This window comes from Sphaerodactylus townsendi, linkage group LG12 (assembly GCF_021028975.2).
Source record: "Sphaerodactylus townsendi isolate TG3544 linkage group LG12, MPM_Stown_v2.3, whole genome shotgun sequence".
Taxonomy (NCBI): Eukaryota; Metazoa; Chordata; class Lepidosauria; order Squamata; family Sphaerodactylidae; genus Sphaerodactylus; species Sphaerodactylus townsendi.
Window position 1 is genome coordinate 39089588 of NC_059436.1, and position 20553 is coordinate 39110140.

The 20553-nt window shown below is 45.6% G+C and overlaps 1 protein-coding gene across 1 annotated transcript in view; it reads left to right on the forward strand.

Annotated features, from left to right (window-relative positions):
* The window catches only part of STOM (stomatin), a 32727-nt gene extending 16346 nt beyond the window's left edge, over positions 1 to 16381 (forward strand). The window contains exons 5-7 of the mRNA XM_048513452.1: positions 10854 to 11057; positions 12599 to 12733; positions 15566 to 16381. Coding sequence (XP_048369409.1) covers positions 10854 to 11057; positions 12599 to 12733; positions 15566 to 15763 — 537 coding nt within the window. The 3' untranslated portion in view covers positions 15764 to 16381. The remainder of the gene's footprint in view (positions 1 to 10853; positions 11058 to 12598; positions 12734 to 15565) is intronic.
* Positions 16382 to 20553: the final 4172 nt, after the last annotated feature.

Here is a 20553-nt window from a genome sequence, read left to right on the forward strand (position 1 = left end):
GCCTAGAAGGTTGGGCCACAGGCAACACAAACAGGTTAAATGAACCTTTGTCACCTGTGTCGCCACTTGCACGGCGGTTGCAGGGGCCATCCAGGACTGCTGGGATCCCGGCGTCAGGATGCGGCATGGTTCTCACAGGAAATGCTGTGTTTACCTGTGAACAGTACATCCGAGAATCCCCCTACCCAGGAATCCCCCACAAACATACCGGCACAAAATGGCGGCTGCCTAGAGAAGCCACGCTAATGGCGGCTGCTGACAGAATCCGCTGCAACGGTGGACCAAAGAGGGGGAAATAGAACACTTCCTGCTTGCCATAGTTCACACAGGCAAGCAGGAAGTGTGTGAAACCTGGGTTAAAGGAAAAAGTTGGGTTCAGCAAAATAAAACGGGTTAAAAACATTTGAGGGGCAAGTTCTGTGCGTTTTTCACACTCCTTAACTCGTTATATTTTGCCTGTTCGGAATCACCCTTTGTCAGATCCAAATCGAGCTTCTAAATCCTGGGGCAGGATATCTCTGAGAATCAGATGTTGCAGGGCAAGATGGATATGGGTTAATTGCCATCATCTTCTGCTTTGTTCCCCACTGGAGACAGAAGGCTGGACTTGGTCTGACTCAGCAATTCTGAAAATGTCCTTTTTTATTTCAATGTTGTGGTCTCTGCATGAGTGCTCCTGGGAATTATAGTCTGCTGAAGGTGCTGAGAATTCCTTGTCAGAGATTCCCTAACCTGCCTTCCAGAACTACAGTTCACAGAGTTCTTGGCACTGGGAACGTCTATTAAACAGGATCGAGTCTGTAGTGTAAACATGACCTGGGAATTAAGCCTGGGCATGTGCCTCTGGGCATTGCAACCTGTGGGCGAAGAATTATTTTTCCACTACAGAAAGGCACCTGTTTTGTTTAGCAGCGTTACTTGCAAATTCTCCAGCCTCTTCTGTCAAAGCAGACAGCGGGCAAGAACAGCCAGATCGATGGGTTTTGTTTTCAATCCACTCAGCAGGCCTGCCAGTCACCAGTAATAGGTTTCTGTAGGCAGTCGCTGTCACGGAGCTGGCAAAAGATTAATTGGCTGGAAAACCTAATAATCATTAGGCGTAATGTGTTTGCTGTTGCAGATGGACTATACCAAGCCACCTCCCCTCTCTCTCTGTTTCTTTTTGACTTCTTGGTAGTCCCCCCCACCCCACCCCATTAGGTTAAAACGTACTTGTGAGATTCTGCTGAAGGTGCTGAGAATTCCTTCAGCAGACACAAAACAGAATCTCACAAGTACGTTTTAACCTAATGGGGTGGGGTGGGGGGGACTACCAAGAAGTATGGAGGGAGGGAAGACAGTGGATTTTCACTTGGAAAGTATAGATGTTTTAGGGGGTTTTTTTAGCTGTAAAACTTCTGTTGCAATACTATTGCCAAGGACCAAATGCCCACATTGGCCGGGGGCGGAGGGCAGAGGAAACTAACACAGCCATCCTCTTAATTAGCACAGAGCACGATCGATCTACTTGGGATTCCTCTTGTTCAAGCCTTATTGAAATAAGCATTCTGGAAAGTGGCGAAACAAATTTTTATTGGCCCGGTCTTGTTCATTCCACGGGCAATTGTGCAGGGGGAAGTTCTCTGGTTCTTGTTCCTCCCCCAGTGGCAACCAAAATCTGCCTCCAGTTTGCAGACTCCTGATTTATTTAGTGATTCATTTTTAACATTTATTAGCCGGCTTTCTCCCTCACAGAACTCAAAGGGACTTGCAATATAAATAAAACATTTTTTTAAAAAACACACAATAACATCAACATTATAAGACCCATGAAAAGTCACAATTTAAGATTCCATGAGCAATATGAAGGGCAAAACAGTCCGAACTTGCTTCCCCTGTATGTGAATTTTCTCCTCACCACTGACCTGTGAGGTAAGCTAGGCTAATAGTGATCCTTCTCTTAGGCAGGGTTTGGGCATGGAGGAGAGTGGAGGAACTAGATCCCGTTTGAATGCAGAGTTTAATCCAGACCTCCCCATTCCTAATCCGAAACTCCAGCCATTATTCCACACCGTGGCAAGGGCTCCAGCATTTCTACAGTTTTGAATGAAGCCACATACATACTAGGCATTTGTGAAGGTTACCAATTTGGGCCACAAGCTGCTGGTATTGGTTGGGTGTGATCAGCAAGAACTTTTCTTTTCTTAAGTAGTAATGGGGCCTATTCATATTTGAGGATTTACTTGCAATGCTGCAGTATTACTTTGGTCCTCTTTTGCAGAAATGGTAAAGCATGTGGTCATGTTGGTCCTTCTCTATGCCATGGGACAGAGTTGGGAGCCTGCAGTTACCTTGTTTGTATTACTTAGAATACAAACATTGGTGCTAACTGGATGTAGATGAAAAATGGAGAACGTTACAAGGATTTGGTGCTAAATAACCTAAAGTGGGGCCCTCCTGCTTGGAGATATTTTGCCTGTTTCAGCTGGCATTCTGTATTTCAGAAAAGAGGGAGTGGAACACACACAGAGAGAAACTCTTATTTTATTTTGTAGCCAGAAAATCTATTTTAGGTAGCATCCATGCAAGGAATAAAACCAGAGTCCGGGGGAGCTTGGGGGGGGGGAGCAGGGGACGGAGCCAACCGTATAGAACTCATGAGCCTTGGTTCTCAGTTTGATCCTGGACTCAGTGATGCTTGGATTGAGCTTTAAACTGCAGGCTTGCAGGCAGTGAGGCAATCCCAGCTGACCCCGCTCCCGAGCCCCACGTGGAGCTTGGAGGTGGGGTGGCCCCTAGTGGCTGATGTCCTGCAAAGATGCACACCTTCCATTTCACAGAGTGACTGATCTTTCCCAAAAGATTGCACCTGATCAGGACTGGGAAAGCAGCAAAGCAGGGGGAAATACAGAAGCAGGACCAGTATAGGACAACATGATGCAGATGCTTCTAAAAACAACACTGTGGGTGAGAAAGCCAAGGCAGAGTGGCAACATCCATGAGGAAACAGCCCGGCTGAAAATAAGAGCCAAAACGTTGCAAAGAATGGCTGTGTGAGGTCACCCAAGAGCCCCACCTCTGGTGTTTTGATCTGTGGTTTTCTCCTTCGCCCCCATCATTAAGGTATCAACAGGCAGGAGTGAATCAGCCCTTGAAGGGTATCAGCTCCAGGGTTGGGCGGCTTGAATCACGAAGGGCCTGTGGAAGTTGTCGATGATGGAGATTCAGATATCCTTGTGCAACCGCAAGACCTTTAACTTCGCACACAATTTTTAAACTAATTGAACAGAAAACAGATGAGCCAGGAAGCCGGTGATGGTGGTGGTGGTGGGGAGCTTCGTAGTGGCACATTTACAGAAGCAGAGACATTATGCCTAATGACAATTAGGTTTCTGGCCTGTTGTTTTCTCCTCACACCCTCGTTTATGAGTTCTGTGTAGGAAACTTAACTCTTGACGCCTCGAATCAGAAAGAGCACGTGGCTAAAAGCGCTCCCTTCTCATCAAAGCCTTTGACAATACGAAGCTTTCACTCCTGAAAGCTTTTACCCTGAAGCCAAATCTTGCTTTTCCGCTGGGAAACGGCAGGCCGTCTCCAAGGCCCCTCCCCCTGCAGCTATGCAGGGCCAGTCATTTAAGGAGGCTTTAAGGAGCATGAGCTTTGTGCCCTGCTGCCTATCCAAGTGAAGAAGCGCCCGTGTGGTGTAGTGGTTACGAGCAGGTGGATTCTAATCTGGAGAACCGGGTTTGATTCCCCACTCCTCCACATGAGTGGCAGAGGCTTATCTGATGATCCAGATGTGTTTCTGCACTCCTACATTCCTGCTGGGCGACCTTGGGCTAGTCACAATTCTCTCAGACCTCTCTCAGCCCCACCTACCTCACAAGGTAGCTGCTGTGGAGAGAGGAAAGGAAAAGGAGCTTGTAAGCCGCCTTGAGTCTCCTTACAGGAGAGGAAGTGGGGTATAAACGAACTCCTTTCCCTCCCTTCCTCTCCTCCTTTCTTCTTTCTTCTAGAAAGGAGTTGGACTTGCTCTTCTAGAAAGGAGTGGACTTGCTCTGAAAGGGGCCAAATGCTTAGTGGTAGGGAAGCCACAAGGGGAATCTTGTCCAGGGCCACCTGATGCCTAAATGACCCTACAGTTCTGGATCCTAGATCAGTGATGGCGAACCTTTTCGAGACCAAGTGCCCAAATTGCAACCCCAAACCCACATATTTATCGCAAAGTGCCAACATGGCAATTTAACCTGAATACTGAGGTTTTAGTTTTGAAAAAACGGTTGGCTCCGAGGCGTGTGTTACTCAGGAGTAAGCGTGGTGGTAGTTGGTGGCTTCGCTTTGAAGCAACCGTGCAACTCTTCCAACGGGTGAATCACTACCCTAGGAGGGTTTACTCAGAAGCAAGCCTCATTGCCAGCAACCGAGCTTACTCCCAGGTAAAGGATCGCACTTTAGTTCTTCGCATGAAAATCAGTGCGGTTTAATAGCACTTAACAGGGTTACCTACACTGCTTCCGCAAAACTAGGTCTTAGATTTAATGCTAATAATCGAGCCCAGCGGCCCAGACCAGCCTAGATGTGTGTGTGGAGGGGGCACTCTGTTTGCGCATGCCCACAGAGAGGGCTCTGAGTGCCACCTCTGGCACCCGTGCCATAGGTTCACCACCACTGTCCTAGATGCTGCACCCAGCCACAGGGGACCCCTCTCTTTGGAGCACTTTGGCTCGCTGTAGCATTTTCCCCTCTCCCTGCTAAACCCGCTAAATGAAATTCAGCGTTCCCTGCCAGCAGCGTGATTAGATTATCCTGAGATCTGTTTGTGTTGTATTTACCAGCAAATGAAAAACGGCAGGAAGAAAATCTAATTGCATGAGGAAAGACTCCTTTTTTAATGGAAGGAGAGAGTAGATTTATTATTATGGCTATTGATGCCCCTGCATGGAACAAGCTGGGATAACAGTTTGCAGAATTTCTATCACATTTGCTTTTGTCCCTCACTCACTCACTCCCCTCCCTCACTTCCCTTCCCTTGCATGGCACCCCTCCCCCTGCCTCCCTTTCCCTGGGGTGGCTGGACCATGTCCAGATTTGTTTTATTTTCACACCTTTCTTTGGAGATCATTGCTTCCTTCCAGCTCTTCCTTGGACCCAAAGTCGTTTGGAAACTTTTGGACCCACAAAGTCTTTTCGACCATTTCCAACAAAATCAACATCCAGGGATGTGTTAACTACTGCTAGTATCTCAAGTCTGTCTCTTGGTTCCCATCCTTCTCCTGCTATCAAAATCTCAATTGTAAGATCTTTTGCTTATGAGACTCTGTAAAAGGTTGAAGTGCAGACATATAAAGCTGCCGTATGTTAAAGCCACTTTATATGTCCATACTTGTTAGTACTTTACAGAGTTAGTCATTTGATTCACTATATACTATAGTAGATACAGTCAGTGGTGGGGTCCAAAAATTTTAGTAACAGGTTCCCATGGTGGTGGGATTCAAACTGTGGCGTAGCGCCAATGGGACTGGGCGGGGCATGGTGGGGGCGTGGCCAGGCATTCCTGGGCGGGGGCATTCCTGGGTGGGGCTGTGGCAAGGACGCAGCCGCTGCGCTGGTCCTTGGGCGGGAAACAAATGCAATCAGGCGCAGGCTGCCACGCATGCCGGTGCACCTCCTGCTAGACTGCTTCAAGTTCTGCGTGCTACTGCTGAGAGGAGGGGCATAACTAGGGCAAAAATCTCGTGGCAAAATCACCAATTAGTAACCCCCTCTCGGCACACACAAATAATTAGTAACCTACTCTCGGGAACCTGTGAGAACCTGCTGGATCCCACCTCTGGATACAGTATATAATATAGGCCCCTTCCACTCATGCAGAATACTGCACTTCCAATCCACTTTCACAATTGTATACAAGTGGATTTTGCTATTCCGCACAGTAAAATCCAGCTGCAAAGTGCACTGAAAATGGATTGAAAGAGCATTGTTCTGCATGTGCGGAAAGGGCCTGTGTGTACTGTATACTACAGTATATAATATACAGCAGATATCCCCAAAAAGGCAGCGACTGATGTGTTTCTGGACATCCACTTGCAGTGAGTTGAAACTAGCTTTTTTCAATCTCATTGAAGCAGGAGGACTTTAGAAGACCTCAGCAGTCATTATTTCTGGGTGTGCAGGGAGCATCCCTTCAGAAATAGCCCTCTCCTCCCAGAACAGTAAGATTTCCTATAATGGCTTCCTCCTATAGATCTTCCAACCTTTTGTAATTGCCCCCACATGGCAGGCTTTTTGTGACATTCTACTTCCCAGGGCAGCCGTGATGTGTTGTCGCCTGTCTCAAAATTCCAAAAGTGTCCACAGGATAGTCAAAGCTGAGGACCTCTACACTGACTGCCAACAGTTGTCCAGGGCCTCTGGTGGAGAAAAGTCTTTCCCAACATCTGCTTACCTTAGAACTTCTAACTGGAACCTCCTACATGTGAAGTATGTGTTGGGCCATTGTGTCATGCTTCCTCCCATATGTAGGTGGCCTTCAGTATTGCAAGAGATGAAAGATTTCAGTAGGGCAGATCTAGAGATTGTTATATCGCTTCTTCCGCTCTTGAGCCAGCCATCATTTACCGAGCGAGACTATTGGTCTCTCTTACCTGGTGTAGTTTCTTCTGATGCTGGTAATGGTTCCCAAGATCTTGGGCTGAGTATCTTTCCCAGCATTTGCTGTATTAAGACCTTCTAACTGGAGGAGCCAGGGAATAGACTCTGGGTCTTCTGCACTCAAGACGTTGCTCTGTTGCTACTTCATTGTGACCAGGGCTCCAGTGGCCAAATTGACCTCCTGATGACACAACTCCTCAGCAGCTAGTACTGAGAGGTGCAGAAAATTTGAATGCAGTTATCCTGGCTGCCTCTGATGAACCTATCTATTTGTCTGCTTCCTCTATTTCCCTCTGTGACTGAATTTAGACTGCAAGTTCCTTGGAGCCTGTCTTGCTTATATTACTCTTTGTAATGTCTTGTATCTAGATGGTGTAGATAACAAACGAGCAGTTTGCTGCATCCTTCTTGCATAGTGTTGTTTATGAATCCCAGCAGCCTTAGACAATGAAGGGGAGTGTCTTTTGTGTTCTTCCAAATTGCCTGACCAGACTGCTGGCAATTTGTCTGGTGCCACCACAGCTTCAAGCTCTATCTCCAAGAAGATGAGGTCTGGCTATGAATCAAGCCACCACCCGCAGTTCAAATGCAAACCCAGGGAACTGTTTCTGGTTAGTGTCCATGAGTGGTTTCCTGCAGCCACACGAATTCACAGATTGAACACTGACTGGAATGTCATCCTTGTCCTTCCAGTCAGAGGGAATTACAAGATGGGGAAACAGTTAAGGCTTCTTTGTTGGGTATATAACACAAGGGATGCTAGATGTTTTATCCTTTAGGCAACAAGGGGTGATGCAGAGAAAATTGACTGGGCATGGCCTGTTCTGCAAATGTTTTAGTGATGTCCAGATGAGATCATGTAGGGTTGCCAGGTCTCTCCTGGATTCTGGCAGGGAGATGGTGGGAAATAATGCCAGCTCTAGGTTGGGAAACTCCTGGAAATTTGGGGCTGGAGCCTGGGGAAGACAAGGACCTCCGTGGGGTCCAGGGCCATAGAGTCCACCCTCCAAAGGATCCATTTTCTGCAGAGGAACTGACCTCTATAGTCTGGAGATGAGCTTTAATTCCAGGGGAACCTCAGGTCCCACATGGAGGCTGCCATCCCTAGTCATCTGCCTTTGAAGACAGTCCAGAAATCTCAGGTGACACAGAATTTGGCAGCTAGAGTTCTTAAATGAGACCTCCCCTAAAAGAACATGCAAGGCCGGAAACAGCATTGGCTTCCATTTGGTGTTCAGGCCCAGTTCAAAGCGTGGTGTTTGACCTAAGGAGCCCCAAATGGCTTGGGCCCCAAACAGTGGCGTATTGGGCCTTAATGGCGCGCGGGGTATGACCCTAACCCTGTGCGCCCCCCCTCTGCACCCCACTGTTGATTTCTCTCTGTGATACACCTCTGAAGATGCCAGCCACAGATGCAGGCGAAATGTTAGGAACAAGATCTACCAGACCACGGCCACACAGCCCAGAAAACCCACCACAACCAATAAGCTGAGTAGTCTGCACCAACATGCTGTCCATTTTAATCACTTCTCTTTCAAAAGATCCCTTTTGTGAATTGCATGTTAGATTGTTAAGCATTGGCAAGAACCCAGTGTTTTTGTTTTGATAGCACTGGTGATGACTGAAGTCCTTGCAATACATATGCAGTTCTTTTGAAGTTTAGCACAGCAATGAGCACTCATTGACCTTGGGACATAAGTACAGTATTTACTGAAATGCAAGACTTGGTTCTCTTCCAGGTGTATAATTCAGTAGGTGTAGTGGAACTGGCAAGACAGAAAAAGAAAAAAAAACTACGTCACAACTGTTGGCAAGTGCAAAATCAGCATAGAATTTAATTACGTGTCACAGTGTTCACACAAATCATTTCATAAGACATACACAGCTCAAAAAATAACAAAGGCCCTATTCGAATATCACAAATACAGACAGCAAAATGCATGGAACAAAGAGCAAGCCAAATGTCACAAAAAATGGGAAGCTTGGTCAGGTAAGTATAATGTCAAGATAAAGATTTAGCAAATAAGTCAACGCTTATTCATTTCACAATAGTTCAACATGAGAGTCACATAAACGAAGATGGGACTTCCGGATAGACAACACCTGTTTTGCCGAGGCTTTTCAGCCTTGATCTTTTCCAAAGTGATTGGTACGTGTCCTATCTCACAGGAATCTCGGGCAGGCACCTAATAAACAAATACATTAGCTTACGAAATATCCAGTGTAAAAGCTGTCTTACAAAAGTACAAATATACATATAAATGCTTCATAAATACTTGAATAAATTATTAATTAAATCTAAACATTACACACCATTTATTTTAATAAACTGCAGACTAAACAGATTAGCCAAAGAAAAGTTTAAATATTTAGGTAAAACTTACATAAATTAACCAGCCATTGTTTGTTCCCAATTCAGTATAAGGACTGTGCAGATAAGATTCTCGTGTAAAATGCTTCTATCTGTATCAAAGGCTTCTCTGTCTTTATACCCCAGTAATTAGCTACAGCTGTAAATTTGGCTCGTTTTGAATTATGCCAAAGAATCCAAATGTTCTTTCCAAGATCATTTAAATCAATGCAGAAATGAACTAAAGTTTTTGCAGATTCTGTAAGATAGAAAAAATACATGTTGCTTTTGTTTGAGCTGGGTATGACTTATGAAATAGTGCAAGGATTTGTATGAATGTTGTGACACATAATTAAATTCTCTACTGATTTTCCACTTGCCAGCAGCCACGGGGTAGTAGTTTAGCTTTCATACAGGTGCCCTCAGAAGAAAAGAGGTCTTATATTTGTGTTCAAGTTATAGTTATGTCCAATAATATTTGTGTGTGTATAACACTTTTCTTGGGATTTTATCATATCCAGAGTTGTCTTCCTTTTGAGCAGAGTATTTTTTAAAAAACAAAATCAATAGCTTTTGTACTCTTTAGCTGGCGTTCGAAAGCCACTTACGATTTTTGTGAAATGGGCCAAATTCAACATTTGAAAAATTTGTGTCTTTAATGGGGAAAAAAACCCCTAAAATAAATGACCAGTCAAAAGAGATGTGAAGATGGGGTGTCATTAAAAACTGAATTTTAAAAACTGAAGTAAAAAAAGGACACACACACATACCCAAACAAAAGTACATTGTTTTCCAAATAGCCCATTTGGTACCCCAGTTATTGGTATGTTGTGGGCTGAGACATCAGAGCAGGCAAACCAATGGCAAGCTTCAATTGCAACACTTGGCCAACTGATTGGCTTGCAAGAATAACTAAGGTTATTTTATGATGTTAGAGGGTATGGAGAAACTGGCAGAGGTTAAGGACTGTTTGCCTGGCTAAAGTCCGAAGATAAGGGAGACAGTACAGTTCCTATCAGAGGCCATTAGCATCTCAACTAGGATGTCAGTTGAAAAAAAACCCATTTCAGCCCTAGGCATCAAAGATTCTGGTTGGAAAATTTGTAAGTAACCATCTGGATGCTGTAATTGTATGTGATCCTTTTGTAACAAGAAAAGATTCTTTGCTTCAATTTTGTGGATCTTCAGTAGTGACGTCTGTTACCATGTTGCTGGGAATATTGACATAAGAGGCAGCACAGGGCCTTTATAAAACAAGAGTTCAGTGTTATTATCTAGTGCCCTTTAAGTTATAGTCAAACACTCTATTCTCAAATTGATGTAGTCATCTACACAAAAATTTGCCCGTTGTCAATAGCCTCATAAGCCAAGTGACAACACAGGTGTGAAGCAAACCAGGGCACAAACAAAGGGATATCAAGAAAGCAATGAAGTTGGTCAATACATTACTTGGTGAGAAGCTAGTGGACAGCTAGCAATTTGTCAGGAGGCCATGGCTGGGAGGGGGAATTGCTGGGGAGAGCTTTTGCTTTTGCAGGTGCTGCTTACCTGTTTCCCAGGCCTTGAAGCGTTGTGCTGGGGCGAGACTTCAGGCTGGACTTTTCCTGACTGTATTGGTTCACATATGGGGGTGGGGAGTTACTGCAACATATTATCAACTGTTCTGGCGCTTTTTCACCCAAACAGTCTTCTGTTTTTCTCATGTCTTCAATAAAATCCTTGAACCCATCAAGTGAATTATTGTCTGAATGTGGAATTTGACACAACTTGCTGTTCAGCACTGCTGCTTGCTAAATGCTTTGGGACAATTTTTTTGTTTTTGTTTAAAAAATAATAATTCTTACATTGCAGTTTCTCTCTGTTTCTGGCGCAGATCCTTACCAAAGATTCGGTGACGGTTAATGTGGATGGTGTGGTTTATTATCGAGTTCAGAATGCAACCCTTGCCGTAGCAAACATCACAAATGCTGACTCTGCCACTCGGCTCTTGGCGCAAACCACCTTGAGGAACGTCCTGGGGACCAAGAACCTCTCCCAAATCCTCTCCGACCGGGAAGAAATCGCACACAGCATGCAGGTAGGGCCAAGCAATTTTCAAACTGTGTGTCCTTGGAGTGTTACAGAATGCAGTCCCTGTTGGATTTAGGAAGCGACCGTTTATTGTGTAGATGTCACTCTCTGAAAAATATTGTTCGGTGTAAAGCACAGGAATTCAAACACTGCATAATTCTTAATGAAAAAATGTTCTTAACAACTCCAGATGCCCAGAGATGCTTCTGCTTGTAAATATTTGAATGGGAAAGCTTGTTCATGTGCAAAAATTGTGTTAGAGACAATCGAAAACTAGAAGAACCCCGTGGTGTTTAATAATGTGAATGCTTTAATAAAACTGTCTGGGTATTCTGTAGTTTCACCACACCTGCACTGCCAGCTAGCTAGCTAGGATGTCGCCAGACAGAGTCCAGACAGGTCACAAGTGAGCCGTAGTCAAGACAGGTTGGATTTGGGGCAGGCGGCAGGCAAAGGTGTAGTACGAAACAGTCCATAGTCAAAGGAATGGTCAAAACAGTCCATAGTCAAGGCACAGGAAGACCAAGCACATGGAGCTTTCTGGGAAGTACACTCAGAGGTGGGATCCAACCAGTTCTCACCACTTCTCTAGAAGTGGTTACTAATTTTTTCTGAGTGCTGAGAAGGGGTTACTAAAGCAACCTCCCTGCCCAATAGGGACTCGAGGTGCGTGTGTGCAGCGGCGCCACTGTTTGAATCCCACCACCATCGGAACCTGTTATTAAGATGTTTGGATCCCACCACTGACTACACTCATTACACTCAGGCAGAGCCAAGCCCAAGACAGGGTTTATATAGGAGAGTCTGACCAATGAGGCTAGGATCCTGCAAGGACTCAGTCCTCCTAAGATGCAGATGCCTCCGTTTCACAGAGTCTTCTGCCATACTTGGCAGCAATGCGAACACTTCTCCTTTTACTCTATAACTGTAGCCTCTGCCTCCTTCATGTAACTGGGTCGTTACTTGGCTCTTTTGAGATGGCTCTCTCAGCTGCATGGCATCAGGTATATTGCCTTGACTTGGAGGGAAGGGCATGGAGCTGGTTCTGCTGTCTGCCTTTCCTCATGAAGAGCCAACTCTGGCTCTGCGGTGTCTTCAGGCTCTACAAGAGTCCTCAGTGTCCAGGGCTGACTCATGACAACATCAGCGTGGAACTTAGAAACTTGCCAATTTTGCTTTGTTTTTAATCTTTTAAGAGGTCAGTTTTATAGTCCTTCAGGCTGCGAAAATAGGGTTGAAAGAATGTGAAGCCTCAAAAGCTGGAAATAAAGAGGGCTCGTGCCAAACAGTTTCCCAGTGTTGCTTGTGAACTGCAAGCAGATGCACAGCACCAGGCTTGTGCCATAGAAACCTATTTGATTCCTTCATGTCACCTGAAAATAATAGGTATGTAAGATCTGGCACTGACACAGCTATAAATGCTCAGTGCACTGACTCACTTGAGCCACGTTTAAACTTTGTAGCTCCTGCAATGTCTCTTATGGTCTGAGTGACCTCTTCTGTTGATGGACAACTTCTGACATGGCCACTGTTTCACATTTTGAACAGAGCACCCTCGACGATGCCACTGATGACTGGGGGATAAAGGTGGAGCGTGTGGAAATCAAAGATGTGAAGTTACCCATCCAACTCCAGAGAGCAATGGCCGCTGAAGCAGAAGCGGCTCGTGAGGCGAGAGCCAAGGTAGGAGAGTTTATTTACCTTATTTTCTACCTCAACAAATTCCAGGTGGCGTACAATGTAAGCCAAACAGTAACTATGAAAATACATTAAAATCACACTTTAAATCACAACTTAAGACAGCCAAGAAATAGAAAAATGAAAAGTAATCAAATGCCATCCTGAATAAAGCCTTCAACACGCGGCTCCGGAGCCGCGGGTTGCAGACCCCTGATTTAGAAAAAACATAAGTGACATGGCCCAGGAAAGTCTTTCCTCAGAGTGACAAACCAACTAGAGTTGGTTGGGGTGAGGCTGATGTTCAAGAATTGAGCCTCTACTTTGCATGCAGAAGACCCCAAATTCAGTCCCTGGCTGGCATTTCCAATGCCACCTTGAGTGTTTCCCAAGAACTTTCTCTGCTCAGGACCCTGGAGAGCTATTGCTGGATGTCTGCTTCAGCAACATTGAGCCAAATGGACCATTGGTCTTGAATGTGTGCAACAGCTTAATATTGTCTCCACTGGTCAGACCACACAACTGTCCTTGGAAAGTATTTGGTCAAAGTGTGTGAGATCACCTGTCCACTTAGCATTCTGAAAGAATGTCCATTACAGATGGATTGTCTTTCTAACATCCTACTCCTCTGTAGATCGACATGCACGTTCTTTGGCATGCCCCTGTAATTCAGGCCTCTCCAAAACACTTCAGGCCTCTCCAAAATGGCTGATTGTGTGCCTAAGAGGATGTTCTTTCTGATGTACATTTTTTTTCCTGGAAGTGAAATTTCGTAACATAGTGGCACCAGCTATATTAATGGCCAAGGAGAATATATATCATGGCACCAGCTATATTAATGGCCAGGAGAATATGGAGGTGACTCTTCCAAGCTATGTGACTTAAGGAGAAAGAGGGGAGCAGATAACTTGCTGAGTGTGATGTTTCGTAAGGCAGGTCTTGGAACATTGTCTAAGGTCCAGACAAATCATTGGCTGTTTCCGATGTTCGATGTTTGTTTCTGGTTATTTGCCTACACAGATGACTATAAACAACCAGAATTGAATGCTTGCTCCAGAGATCTCATTATCTTTTTCCCCCTTAAGCAATGAGTCACTGTGTTTCACTTACATATACACATGAACTAGGTGTTCTTATAGTTCATGTGCTTCCAAACTCTGTTCCAGGAAACTGTGAGGCTGCTTGGAAGCTGATAAGGGCTTCTCTGTGAGAAGACCAAAATAGGGGACTTTCGCCTGACCAACAGCTTGTTCACTCTTACTGTCCTCTGTAAAGTGCAGCTGTAGTTGTAAGCAGAATGTATTCTGGGATATACTTGGTTCATATGATGTGGTTGTGGGGCCAGAGCAATACTTTGTGGGAACGGAGCGTACATTTTAGGACACTTCCTAGAATCCTCTGCAATCGACAGGTGAACCTAACACATAACAACGCTGTTTTCTCTTGTATAAATTTGTCAGCTTATTGAGATCTTTCTTTCATGTTCTGAGGCAGAGTATCTCTGAATCCTGGTTATTGCAAAAGGCAACAGGAAATGGAGGGGGGTTTGCCTCTGTGGCCTCCTTGCATGCATTTGTGGGTACCTGGTTTACTGCAGTAGTAAGCTGGATGCCGAGGCAGGCGGAACATTTATCTAATCAATTGATGTGTTCAAGAAGGGCTGCTTGTATGTTGATCTTAATCTCATTTCCTTTTGGGTGGTTTGGTTACCGCCTGTTGGTATTTTAGCTTTTTAACAGCAGCTTCTCCAACCTACATAAGATTTGCTTTTAGCATGTTTTTCATTCATTTCAGGTTTTGTTTTTGTTTTTAATGTAACACATTTTTGCAAACCATTTTCACAACAAGCAGTTTACAAAGTGCATTACGCACCACTCCACATTTTTTTAGTCCATTGCGCACTGCACCACATTTTGAGGCGGGGTAGTGCATACTGGGCTACAGAATAATGGCTTAACTAAGCCTTTTCATGGTTTTTTGTAGAATTAATTTTGGCTAAATGGAAAGCTGGGTGGGCAGGTGGGAGCATGGGATTCCTGATATTTTGCCTGTTTTCTTTTTAATATGTTAAAATCTGTTTTAATGTAGCCGAGGTGGTCCTCTGCCAGTTCTTCCTCTTGTGATGCTGTTTTTCAGACAGCTGATGGTTCTATGTATTGCATTGTTCTCTTGCCTGGAAAAAATTTCTCGCTCAAGTTTATTTTTAGAAGATGAAGATAGCATCTTTGGACAGTGCCCTTTACTGTCAAAATACAGGCATGCCAGCGAACGGAGACCTTTGGTTGCAATGCTGTCATCCATAGCACAGTGATGGCGTGCATGCTTTGCATGTAGAGAGTCTCTCGCATTCCTCGTTAAACATATGAACATATGCAGTTGCCTTCTGTTGAGCCCCATCAGTCCACCTGGCTCAAAGCCGTCAGAATGTCAGGCAGAGAAAGGCCTCTTCCAGCACCTACTGATTGACATCCTTTCATGGAGATGCCAGGGAAAGGAACCTGGGACAGAGTTTCACCTGTGCGGAATGCCAAAAAAACTTTCCATGCAAAGCAGGTGCTGTGCTACTGAGCCATGACGACCCCCCCTCCAAGGTGCACAAGACTGAGGGCACCTTCACACATGCTGGATAATGCACTTTCAATCCACCTCCAATGCACCATTTGCAAGTGGTTTTTGCCGTTTCACACAGTGAAACCCTGCTGGAAAGTGGATTGAAAGTGCATTATTCGATGTGTGTGAACATGCCCTTTGAAAAGCTCCTGCCAGCCAGAGTTGACAAAAGTAGAGTGGAAAGTGGCTTTCCGGGTACTCCAATATTTACGACTGCCTTCCTTCCAGGTAATTGCGGCAGAGGGAGAAATGAATGCCTCCAGAGCCCTGAAAGAAGCCTCTATTGTTATCACGGAGTCTCCCGCGGCCCTCCAGCTCCGCTATCTGCAGACCCTGACCACCATCGCTGCTGAAAAGAACTCCACGATTGTCTTCCCGCTGCCCATAGACATGCTGCAAGGCATTGTGGGGGCAATGCAGCGGTAACAGGGAGGGAGGCCAGATTCTTCCAAAGGGCAAGGCAGTGTTGGAGAGGAGAAAAGAACAGGGGAATGAATACTTCTGCGTAGCTTTCCACATAGATGTGTGTCCTGTGATTTGTGTCTGTTGGCAACTTGTTATCCTGTCACTGTTTATCTGAGCAAATTATGCTTGGATTCTAGGCTGTGTTATCCCAAAACTTGGTCTTTCAATCAGTCTGTTTTTTTAAAAAAACAAATAGAGTTTAGAATTACCTGCATTTGATTGTAGGAGAATGCCCCAGTGTCTCTATGAAGCAGGCAGATGACTTTTTTCAAAAATAATAGCATTTTTCTCCTGGGAAGCTGCTTCTCGGTGGTGACTCAGAAGTGGAACTTTCCATCCGCTGCCTTGCTATGGCAAGTAGAGAAGGAACGAACGCACAGTAGTTATGGGAACAATATGCTTGTAGCTACGATATTCAGCCATTCTTGGATGTGTTTAGCTTTGTGTGCAGAGTCAGACTAAGAAAAATGCCTTCTATAAGCACCTGAAAATGCCTCTGGTTATCTTTTTATTTGTACGTTTTTTAAATAAAATAAATGTGTGCTTTTTAAAAAGAACAATAAAATCCTCTTATTTTTAGGTGACTGTCCATTGATTTTTTAAAAATATGCATGTAAAGCATAAGCAACGCATAACTGGAACCCTAGCTGGTGCCTTTCATTCTTGACTCTCATTTGTTTGTTTTTCATTTTTCTCTGATCGGTTGTAGAAGAAGAAGAAGAACAGTTGGATTTATATCCCCCCTTTCTCTCTTGTAGGAGACTCAAAGGGGCTTGCAATCTCCTTTCCCTTTCCCCCCTCACAACAAACACCCTGTGAGGTAGGTGGGGCTGAGAGAGCTCAGAAGAATTGTGGCTAGCCCAAGGTCACCCAGCTAGAGTGTGTTGGAGTGCACAGGCTAATCTGAATTCCCCAGATAAGCCTCCACAGTTCAAGCAGCAGAGCGGGGAATCAAACTTGGTTCCTCCAGATTAGAATGCACCTGCTCTTAACCACTATGCCACTGCTGCTCCTGGAACTAGATCTTGTGAACAATAGTATTAACTGTTTTGCAGTGACTAAAAATCAGGGTTCATCCTTGGCCATGCACAGCTGTATATTTGTGTGAAAATTTCATAATCTTTTCATCCAGTGGAAGTTTTATTCCCAGACATTCCAGAGACAGAATGGTTAGAGTTCACAGACTTGGCTTTAAAAGCAAGTTAGCTGGCCTTGCTCACTGGCCTTTGAGTGCTGCAAAAATTCAGATTGAGAATGCTGTGTCCTTTTTTTCTGACTGCCTTTTAACAGCTAATAGGATCTCTTCAACTGAAACTGTCCCTTGTGTGTGAAGCAGGGATGAAATGTTTCACTGGAAGACTTCCTGTCACTTGTGTAGTTAGGTTCAGTAACGTTCATAGGAAAACAAATGTTAATTTGTGTTCAGGTTTGTTTCCGACTTCTGTTGTTACTATTTATTTTCCAGATGCTGCACCCACTGCATACTGTTATACTTGGATCATCTCTTATACTGAAGGGCTAATTTCACTTAGGCCCCTTCCACACATGCAGGATAATGCCCTTTCAATCCACTTTCAGTGCACTTTGCAGCTGGATTTTACTGTGCGGAATACCAAAATCCACTTGCAAACAATTGTGAAAGTGGATTGAAAATGCATTATTCTGCATGTGCGGAAGGGGCCACAGTTTATATTCAGGAGACCAAAGCTCACAGGGCAAAAAGTCTTTGCACTTTTATACCCTTGCAATAGCGCATCTGTATTCCTCTGCTGTGGCAGCTGCCCATGCCAGCAGGAGAGGAATGAGGAACTGTAATCTGTCAATGAGCAAATTTTGTGCTCCTTTGGAAAACCACCATATGTATGCATGTAAATTGTCACCCTGAAAGGATGTTTTCCCACCTTAATATTGGAAAACTCTGCAAATATAATGTCTGGACTTCCTAAAACATATCATCTTTTCTAAATGCCCCTCTCCAATTTCCCACCACTTGGTGTGAATGGGGATTGTGCCCATAGCATTGCAAAGAAATCGACCATTCCGACAGGAAGCGTGCTTTGTGGTGGATTTTTCCAAGTCAACACATTTCTCCTCTAGTATCCTTAACCAAGTAATTGCGAATTAGGAAGGAAGAATACTCTACCCTCTCATACAAGATTACAGAGCGAGACAGACCTCAGAGCTTTTGTTAAAGGCCTGCCCACGAGAAGTGCTTTTAATGTGTGTAGAAATGCCGGCTGAAGAGAAAATAGAGAAACAGAGTTTAAATGAAGGGCAACCACGTATCCTTCAAGGTTGTCCTTGTTCACCTGATTATGCCTGTAATAAATAAACATTGAGTCTTTGTAGTCATCCCCGCAGGGTCGTCGCTAAGGAATAGGCGAGACGCGGAGGAGGTTTCATCTGGTGGAGAGCGTCAGCAACAGGAAGCGCGGGATTTCGTGATCCTGACAACTCTGCCCTGTGCTGGTCTCTGGCACCTTTTATTAGGGTTTCATTGTGGGCGTGTAAAGGAGGTGGGTAGGGATGTGAGCGGGGAGGCCGAGGAGACCTGGGAAGATCATCATGTGATGCATGATCTCACCACAATGCGTGCTTGGAGAGGAGCGTAAGCGTCTAAGCCTAATCCTCACCTGGGGGCAAGCCCATTGTCCCTGCGCCCGGTGACTGCGCCAGACAGTTCATGACCCGTGACTCATAGGGGGGGGATGAGTAGAGTGCGGTCGCGACCAGAAAGGTACGTAGGTCCGTTGGCGTTCCAACGTTCTACCACGGTGCTGCTGGGTCAGTAGTGCGTTACTACATCTCCTCCTTTTTTACATTTTAGAAGGGGGACCGAAATGCTAAGGGGTGATTTAAAGGGACGCTTGTCTCCTCCGCCGTCTGGTCCAGAGACTGGCCGAGCTGGCAATGTAACATTAGAACTTGGTTGCTGAGTAAGCAGAAGTGGGAGGAACTTCTTACACACGTTACACGAGCAATATTAGACACACATTGAACGAAGACGAAGATCCGATAGCAGAGGCACACAATTAAACCAATGCAGGAGCTGCACAATAGCACTCCTTACCATCCTCCCGGCAGCCAGCTCCAGAAGGCTGACCCACCAATGGGAGCAATACATACATTATTTCAGATTGGATGCAGCTTTCTTGCAACTCCGCGCCCTTTCATATGCGGTCAACAGGAATTATCAGAGAGATTAAAGCAACACATATTATGTACATTCTCACAGCCCTGGTGATGCAATAACAATAAATAATCAATGTGCACGATTATCTAAGAATTGCGGCAGCGAAGTTCCTGCTGCTTCGGAGGCCAGGGCATCCAGAGCAATGGAGGTGGAGTTGATGGACTTCGCATGAGACACAGGCCAGCCGGCCAATAGTCTTGGTGTTACAGGAAACAGAATCGGGGACTCCCACAAGGGAAGTTGCGAGGGAAACACACTCATAGAGCCGCAGCGTAAGCTCCGGCACGACGAAATTACGAAGGGCGGAGGCTGATGGCTGATACAGGCTTCCGGGGGAGTGAAGCCTGAGGCGGAACGATGGTGAGGCGGTAGCAGAGAGTTCCGGCGAAGACATACGAAGCGGAAATGCGGCAGCAACATAAATGTTTACTTAACTACAAAAATTAAGGCCGCAATAACTTCAGCAATAGTTGGTTCACAGTAAGCTTAATAAAAAACTGTGGCTAAGCGATACGCAAACTGGATGATGTATGCGGAAGGAAGGCAACCGGTGGTTGCATAATTTGATAATGCATGGCTCTTGCTGTTTGACTACCAAAGCTACGGAAGCGATGGCGTTAGAGTCCATGGAGTTCTCAAGAGCGTAGGGAGAAGCTACTGATAGTCTTTAGCATTGCGGGTTCAGTGATTCTGCGAAACAAGGTTGTGAGAGAAGAAGTGTTCCAACAATATTCAAGCGGCTGAGAACAGCTGGCGGAGTTCCAAGGGTTAATCTATCAGGAATGTCCCTGGCTGCAGCTCCAGAAAGCATCAGCCAGGGAGGCGGCAGAGAGGGAGAGAGAATATGGGTTGGCAGGTGAGGAGCAGCAACAGCGTGGCATCAGCCTCTGAGCCACAGCTGGCCCAGGCTGCCCGTTCCCCCCTGGGGGGGGGTGGCCCCAGCGGGGGCTGGGATCCTTGTGGAAGAATGGGTGTGCTGGCTCCAGAGAGATCCCTCCCACATCTTGCGGCCCAGGCTGGGGGGCAATCCGGGCCCCTCTCGACAGAGGCGGCTGGAGTTGGATCACTCCAGGGAGGCCCGCTCCATTTCCGGGATGGGGCTGGCCTGGCAGGGCGAGCTGGACCCCTGTATGGAAGAGAAAAACAAGCAACGCTTTTCCCCCAGGGGTTTTGCGCGCTGGCTGGGTTAGTAGATGACAATAGAGGGCCTGAGCCCTGAGTGGGGGGGGGGGGGGCGAGCAATTTTTTGAATGATTGATAGAGAACGATACTTTGGATATGGTCTGCTGGATGTGACCTTGATTGGGTCGATAGGGGGGGGGGACTACTCCCCTTTCTTTGCGTTTGTTTTAGCCAAGCTTTGGATTAGGAGCGGTTGGCTACATTCCGACAACGATCACTTGCAACATTCAAGGCGTTAAAGAAGATACAAGGCAGGGAAGTGCCCGAAGGCTTAGGAGAAGGGAGAGGTCCTTATCCAGGTCCGGGATGTTTGTTTGTAAAAACAATCCTAATCACCGTCCCCAAGGTGTGGGTTTTTTTTGCAAAGCAACTTAAA